We start from the raw sequence: 7,845 nt of genomic DNA on the forward strand, positions 1-7,845 counted from the left end.
CTTCTTCTTCTTCTTCTTCTTCTTCTTCTTCTTCTTCTTCTTCTTCTCCTTCTTCTTCTCCTTCTCCACCACCTCCTCCTCCTCCTCCTCCTCCTCCTCCTCCTCCTCCTTTTTCTTCTTCTTCTTCTTTTCCTCCCCAAAGCCCCCCCCAGTACATAGTTGTATATTCTACTTGTAGGTCCTTCTGATTCTGCTGTGTGGGACACCGCCTCAGCATGGCTTGATGAGCAGTACTATGTCCACGCCCAGGATCCGAACCAGTGAAGTCCTGGTGCAAACTTAACCACTAAGCCACAGGGTTGTCCCCCTTCCTGTTTTTCTATGTGAGCCACCACCACAGCACAGCCACTGACAGATGAGTGGTATAGGTCCATGCCTGAAAACCAAACCCAGGCTGCCAAAGCTGAGCACACGAAACTTAACCACTAGGTCACCAGGGCTAGCCCTGGGCAATTTTAAAAGACAGACGACAGATTGGGAGGAGGTATTTGCAATATTTAACAGTGACAAGTTCTAACATTAAGAATATACGTGAAACTCGTACAAGTCAGTGAGAAAAAGAAGGAACTCTAGTAGAAACATGGGCAAAGAAAATGAACAGGCATTTTACAGATAGGGAAACCCAAAAGGTTAGCAACCACATGAAGAATGAGATCATCACTTTGCCCTCATTAAACTGGCAACCTTAAAAAAGCTGGATAATGCCAAGTTTTGGTGGCCACAGGAGAATACAGGATCCCACATGGCCCACATGCACTGGTGGTGGGAATGAAAGTTGGTGACGCCATTCTGGAGAGCAACTGGCAGCATACACACACACATACACAAACACACACACACACAGTGTGACCCAGCAATTCCCTTCCTGGGCCTGTATCTCAGAGAACTTCTCATAAAGGCCCCTATGGATTCATAGACAAGGACATTCACTGCAGTGTGGTTTGAGGTCATGGGTGGTGGTGGTGGCAATCTAGATGTTTAGGTGTACTATGGAGAGATGCACACAGTGGAATACTATGCAGCAGCAGGTAAACACACCAGCGTGGAAATATCTTCAAAACAGAGTGCTGAACAAAATGAGAAATAGAATGAGATCTATAACCTATTCCATTTAGGTAAATGAAAATATTTGCACACAAAACAATACGTACTTTACAAGAACATATACAAATAAAAGAGCGCACATCAAACACGAGAGAATTGTTGACTTTGGCAGGAAGGGGATTAGGAGTGGTAATGGTGACAAAGAGTAATAAATAATTAAGGAAGGAAAATAAGGAAGCATTACAAGGGCAAATGATCCTAGAGGGTCATGAACTGGAGATTATGATTAACTCGACCATCTGCACCTGAGGTCAAAAAAAATGTAGAGAAAGAGAGTGACTGAGTAGCTACTTTAGATAAGATGATCATGGTAATCAAGTAGGTCTCCTGGTAAAGATCAAAGATAAACAATAAGCCTGGAGGCCTTAATGAGGCAAGGGAGGGCAGGCACAAGATAAGAACTGAGGTAGGCAGGGACCAAACACATAGGGATTCATGAGGAGGTCAGATTGTATTCTAGTACCACAAGACATCACTGGATGGTTTTAAGCAGAGCATGAAATGATCTGAGTTATGGTTCTAAAAGAACATTTTGGCTTCCTCTTGGAGAACAGGCTGGGGATAGAGGGCCAGGGCCAAGAGTAGAAATGGGAAGACTAGTGAGGGGGCTACTGCAACCGGACCAGCAAGAGATGAAAATGGCTTGGTCTGAACCACTGGGCGGTGGTCATGGAGATGGAGAAAAGGGGACTGACTTTGAATGGGTTTTTTGAGGAAGAGCCATCCAAATTCATATCTTGGATGTGGGGAAACAAGGAATACGAGGTATCAAGGGTAAGTACTAGATGCTTGAGGCTGAGCCACTGGGTCGTTAGAAGTGCCATATGCCAGGATGTGGATTTCTATGGGAGGAGCAGACTTGGAGGTAGCAAGGAAGATTTTCTCAACCACATAAAATTTGAGGGGGCTTTTAAACATTCAAATGAAGATGCTAAGTAGGAAGTTGGATATGTAGTCTGGAGCTCGGGGGATATAGGTTGCTGGGGACTTGTTCACAGTCACAGAGCAGGCTCAAGCTGGGACTGGAACCCAGGCTTCCTGGTTCCAAAGCCATTTGCTTCCCACTTTCCTTTTAGCCAAGGTAAGTGCAAGCATTTGTCCCTGTAGGGAGTGTCAAAAGAGGAAGCACTGGTGGCAGGCAGAGTTAGGGCACCCACAAGCCCCACTGGCCTCACCAAAGTGCTCCTCCTCCCTACAGGCAAAGAGGTCAAAGCATGTCAGGAACGTTGGCCAACACAGGCAGCATCGTGAGCCCACTGGTGGGCATGACCGCTGAGCTCCACCCCTCCCTGCCTTTCTTCTTCTATGGAGCGGTCCCTATGGCTGTCTGCCCCATCATTGTCCTCCTGCCAGAGACTATAGGACAGCCACTGCCCAACACAGTGCTAGACCTGGAAAGAAGGTGGGCTGCACCCTCCCTTATCCTCCCCACCCTCAGAGTTATAAGGAGCTCACAGCTCCTTGATCCAGCCCCGTTTGACAAAACAGGCCAGACCCAAGAGATAGCAGGGACCTATCAAGGGCCATTCAGCTGAACTCTGGTGGAGCTGAGGCCAGAATCCTTGTTCTCACAGGAGCCCCTGAAATTCTCCCTGGGTCTCTCGGCTCTTGGAAACAGTGGGTGGTTTGGACATAAGCTGAGACGGCTGAGCACAGACACCTATAAAGGATCCCCTCCCTCTACTCCCGAACCTGCTTCTCCTTCCCCCGTAGTAGGAAAGAGAAATTGGGGCAGAAGCAGCAGGAGCAGCAGATGGTCCCGCTCCAGGCTTCCTGAGGACTGAGAAGGGGCAGAGAGTGAAGGAAAGGAGCCCCTGCATCTCCGGGACATCCACACCAAGAAGAGGAATGGGAGACGGCAGCCAGGGGAGGACAGGAGGGACCTCTCCTTGGCCTACAGTTTCAAGAAACACTTCCCCAGGGCCCCCACGCCTAGCCAGACCCACTCAAGACTGTTTCATTAAAAGTAACTATGCACAGCTTCTCTCCTTGTTCCCCTCTGGCCCAAACAGAGTGGCCACTCCACATCAACCAACGCTCAGTTCAAAAACTCACACAGTGATTGTGCACGTAGAAAATCCAACAGAGTCTGCACAAACACTACTACCATCGAAACGTGAGTTTAGCAAGGCTGCAGGTTACAAGACCAATATTTTTAAAAGAATTGCATAGAAATAAACAACCGGAATTCACAATTAGCTAAAACAACTGTATTACCAATAAACAACTGGAAATTGAAATTTTAAAAACTACACCACTTACAGTAGCATCAAAAATTTCAAATATATGGAGACAGCAAAAAGATCGGTGGTTGCCAGAGGTTTGGAGGGAGCAAGGAGGGATGAATAAGTGGAACAAAGAGGATGTTTAGGGCAGGAATACTATTCGGTATGATACTATAATGTCATTATCTGGGTCAAAACACTCAATAACCTGTAAGGTAAGTATTATTATTATCCTAAGGCTGAGGAATGTTCTGAGACACAGCTCAGAAATAACAGAACCCAGACAGTTGACTTGACAGCAGAATTCATGCACACGCGCGCGCGCACACATCGTGCTCCCACTATCCTTGCCATTTTTCTCTGCTCCCTTATAGTTACAGTGAAAAACCTGATGCATCTTGCTCCCTCTCACTCACTCCCTATTCTGTCTTTCCTGGAAGCGGAGAAGAAACTGAAATGAAGGCAGCCAATCAGGAGGCTTTGAAACTCCTCCCCTTCCCTGAAGCAGGTGCCAACATGTGGAGATAAAGGAGAAAGGAGGATTGGGAAAAAGCATGCTGATACAGCAAACAATAGTCTCTGCCCTCCAGGCCAGGTCCTGACCTCAGGAGCAGTGTGTCGCCTCCCACCTGGGTTCTTCTTCTGGAAATCCTGCCTCCTTTCTAACCTAAGCTTTCCTGCTGGTTTCCCGGGTTCTTCTGTGATCTGCCTCCAGCCAACCCCAGGCTGTTGGCGATGAGGTCCCAGAAGGCAAAATAGCCAAGGGAGTCGCTGACATCAGGTCTCATCTCTCCACCTCTCAGCCTTCTTCTCCTCTTCAACCCCTGCCCGTCTCCCCTGGGCCGGCAGGAACCAGTACCGATGGCATTGGAGAGACTGCGTGGTAGAGGGATGGAGGATCTGCAGTCCAGAAAAGAATCCAGGATTCCTGGTCCTGGTACCAGTTCTGGGCCTGGGGGTGGAGGCCATGAGGAGCTCTGGCAGTGGCTACAGAGAGGCAGAAGTGGGTGGATGCAAGCTGTGGCTGTCCAGACAGGAAAGCTAACGGTTCATTCACGTCCATTTGCCCACCCAAGGCTTGCTGTGGCCGCTTCCTGGGCTAATGGGACGCTACCAGGGACCAGGGAGCTTGGCGCTTGCAGCATCCGGAGACTGGCACACATTGTCCCAGCTCCAAGAAGGGGAGGGAGAGGGCTGGCAGGACCCACACCTGGCTCTGATGAGGTGGGGACAAACTTGCCACAGCAGACCCAACGCGCTAGTACCCGCCAGAATCCCATTGGCCCTGGTTCCTAGACCCGCCCTTCTTCCCTGCCCTGACCCCACCCCTTAGCCTTGGCCTTCCCCAGCGCCCCCGACTTCTGGCCCCTTCTGCGCGGCCTTCTCCTTCAGGTTCTCCGCCTGCTGCACCCTCCCATTCCCAGTCGGATGACGGGTTAGGGACCCTCCTCACCTTAGTGAGCCAGGTGAGTGTTCCTCCCCCACTCAGCCCCGCCCCTATGCGCATGCCCCGCCCCTCTCTGGCCCTTACCCGCCTCCCAACCCACTGGTCCACCACCCCGAAGCCAGCGATTCTGTCCATTATCTCACTAATCCTGCCTAATTTCTCTGGGACAAGACCCGTGACCCCCATTTTACAGGCCAGTAACTGCCTGTCCAGCCCGCTACCACTTCCCTGGGCCGGGCCTCTGCGCTTCTTTTTCTATCTGGACCATCGCAATGGTGGCCCGGTCCAGCCCATCCTCCCAGGGCCCCAGAAGGATTTTGAGTCTCTCCTGGACTGCCTCCAGGGCTGAGACTAGGACGAAGAGCACTCGTTCTCGCCTCTCTTGCCTCCCCCTAATCCCAGCCCTGTCTGGATCCTGTCTTTACTTAAAAGTTTGATATTCTGTTCATCGTGGGTTTGTTTGTATTCATTTTGATTTTTTTTAAATACTGCATTAAAATATTATGTATCTTGATTACTGAGTTTTTCAGCACACCCCTAAATTTTGCACCTGAGGCAAGTGCTTCCCTCACCTCACCCCAGTCCCAGCCCTGCCCTGCACACACACCTGTCTCCGCCGCTCACTGCTCAGGGGATACCCAGGAACTTCATGATCTGGCCACTGCTGAGGTCGCTGGGCTCCTGTCTGTGTGCCCACCGCCCCATGCCCCAGTCCTTTATACAATCTCATCATCATCTTTATCTTGTAGACATCTGATGGTTTGTTTACTATTACTGGGAAAAGGTCCAGGAGGGCAAAGTCCTTGGGGCAGGCAAGTGCTTGGCATCTTTTAAGGGCAGCAAGGCCAGTGTGGCTGCAGCAAAGCAGAAAGAGGAGGTAGAAAGAAATGAGGTCAAGGGAGGAGCAGAGGCTGGTCATACAGGGCCTTTCGGGTCATTATAAGGCTTCAAGCTTTACACTGAGAAGGATTTGAAGTTGTTAGAGCATTTTGAACAGAGGAGAGACATAATTTGACTTATATGGCAGAAGAACCTTCTGAATACTGTATTGAGAACAGACTGCAGATGAGTCTGGACAGAAGCAAGGAGACCAGTGTGGAGGCAGTAATCCAGGGGAGAGAGGACAGTGGCCAAGACCAAAGTGGTTGCACCCTGAATATATTCAAGGAAGAGACAACACGGTTTTCTAATGCATTAGATTTGGTATGAGAGAGAAGGAACGGAGTGAAGGGTGATTCCAAGGTTTTGGGCCTGAGCTACTGGAAGGACAGGGTTGCCATCTACTGAGCTGGGCAAGGCTGCAGACAGAGTAGGTTTGGGGTTTGAGATGAGTCACGTCTGAGACGATTCTAGATATCCAAGTGAAGCTGGCAGGGAGCAATAATGACAGTGATAACAATCATAGCTCCAGCCATGGTGCTCAATCGGAGCCAGGCATTCTTCCAACACTTTACTTGTCTTAATTCATCGAATCCTCATAACAGCTCTCTGACGTAGGGCTGTTATTATCCCCGTTTTACAGATGAAGAAATATTGGATATATGAGTCTGGTGTTCAGACAGGCTGGGCTAGAGAATAAATTTGGAAGTGCGGGTGGCGTAAGTCCACCTGGGGTGTGGGTGTGAAGGCCCAAGGACCGAGCCCAGACGCTCCAAAGTTTAGAGAGTGGGAGGATGAGGAACATTAGCAACCAGCCAGGGGAGGTAGGAGGAGAGCCAAGAGGGGCTGTCCCCAGAGGCTAAGTACAGAAAGTATTTCTAGAAGGAGGAAGTGATGAAGAGAAAGCACTTCGGAAACTGCAAATTGAGATGACCATACAAGGAGACAATTTGGGGTTGGGCCGTGGCCACTGAATAATTATATAGCCTTTGGCAAGTCACAGGGGCTCAGTTTCCACATCTGTAAAATGGCTCTTTACACCCTGGGGCTGGCCCTTGTTCCCAGTCTCATCCCAGGACCACCTGCTGAGTCAGGCTTATGACCCCCATCCGTCCCTTATCTCCTCCTGACCTCTGCCCTTACCTCCCCCTAACCTCATACCACTTACATCACTAGAATGTTCTAGTTCATAATCTATATTTTTGCCTCCAAGGGGTTCCCTCACTCTAACCAGTTTTGTGTTGGGGGGAGGGTATTGCTGTAAATACTTGTGGGGTGCACCTCTCACCCTACCAATATGCATAATTACTCTCCTCCAGCCCTTGGCTCTCCTTTGACCCTGGCTCAGGCCCAAAGACCAGTGGGTTGCAGATGCACCCGGGGAGAGGAAAGAGGCTGCCTGTTAACCCTCTAGAACCCAGAATCTCAGAAACGGCTTTGGAAAGGAAGGCTTGGAGCCTCGAGTGGGAAGTGTGACTAGGGTTGGAGCTGAGGGTCAAGATGCGGGGGTCTGCAGCTGGAAGCCAGGAGACTTGGGGTTCGGGGCCTCATAGGGGGCTGGGGAGTGAGGTGGATTGAGGACTGGAGGCTGGAGGCTGGGCTGGGGGAATTTGGGGCTGAGACTAGGATTGAGAACCAGGAAACCATATCCTGGGGCTACGGGCAGCCATCACACTGACCCCTGCCAAGACAGCCCAGACAGCAGCCCTCGGGTCCTCTGTGGACCAGAAAGGATCCGGGAAGGGGCTCCTGGACTGAGTTTGAGCCCTCTGGGGCTGAGCAGGGGAAAGTCATGGGAAACCAGGCACAAAGGAGGATAAGCTAAGGAGAGTAGAGCAAGGGGCCTGGAGGTGGAGAATGTCCAGGAAAGGCTGGGGCCAGGGAAAGGGGCCCTTGAAGGGGGCAGAAGTCCAGGCCCAAAGGGTGAAGGGAATGCCAAAAATTATCACATGTTGGAGCTGGAGAGTGTCTAGATAAGCTAGTCCAGAGTAACTCAAGTATGTCCCTCAGGTGACAGTCCTAAAAGATGCTCTGCATAAAAAAGTTTCCGTGGTGAAATAAGTTTGGGAAACACTGCCTGTCCTCTCTGCCTCTCAGAGATTCTTACAGCATACTTGCCATTTAAAGGCTCTGATAGGTTCCTGAAGTAAAGAAAGCCTAATTAATTTCCCGTTTGATCGTGGAGGCCTT

General features: G+C 50.2%; 1 protein-coding gene across 1 annotated transcript in view; it reads left to right on the plus strand.

The window, feature by feature from the left end:
- LOC124229432 (solute carrier family 22 member 6-like) overlaps positions 1 to 2,881 on the plus strand; it is a 19,168-nt gene extending 16,287 nt beyond the window's left edge. Inside the window, 2 exon segments of the mRNA XM_046644644.1 lie at positions 2,303 to 2,506; positions 2,818 to 2,881. Coding sequence (XP_046500600.1) covers positions 2,303 to 2,506; positions 2,818 to 2,881 — 268 coding nt within the window.
- Positions 2,882 to 7,845: the final 4,964 nt, after the last annotated feature.

Source organism: Equus quagga, chromosome 17 (assembly GCF_021613505.1).
Source record: "Equus quagga isolate Etosha38 chromosome 17, UCLA_HA_Equagga_1.0, whole genome shotgun sequence".
Classification (NCBI taxonomy): Eukaryota; Metazoa; Chordata; class Mammalia; order Perissodactyla; family Equidae; genus Equus; species Equus quagga.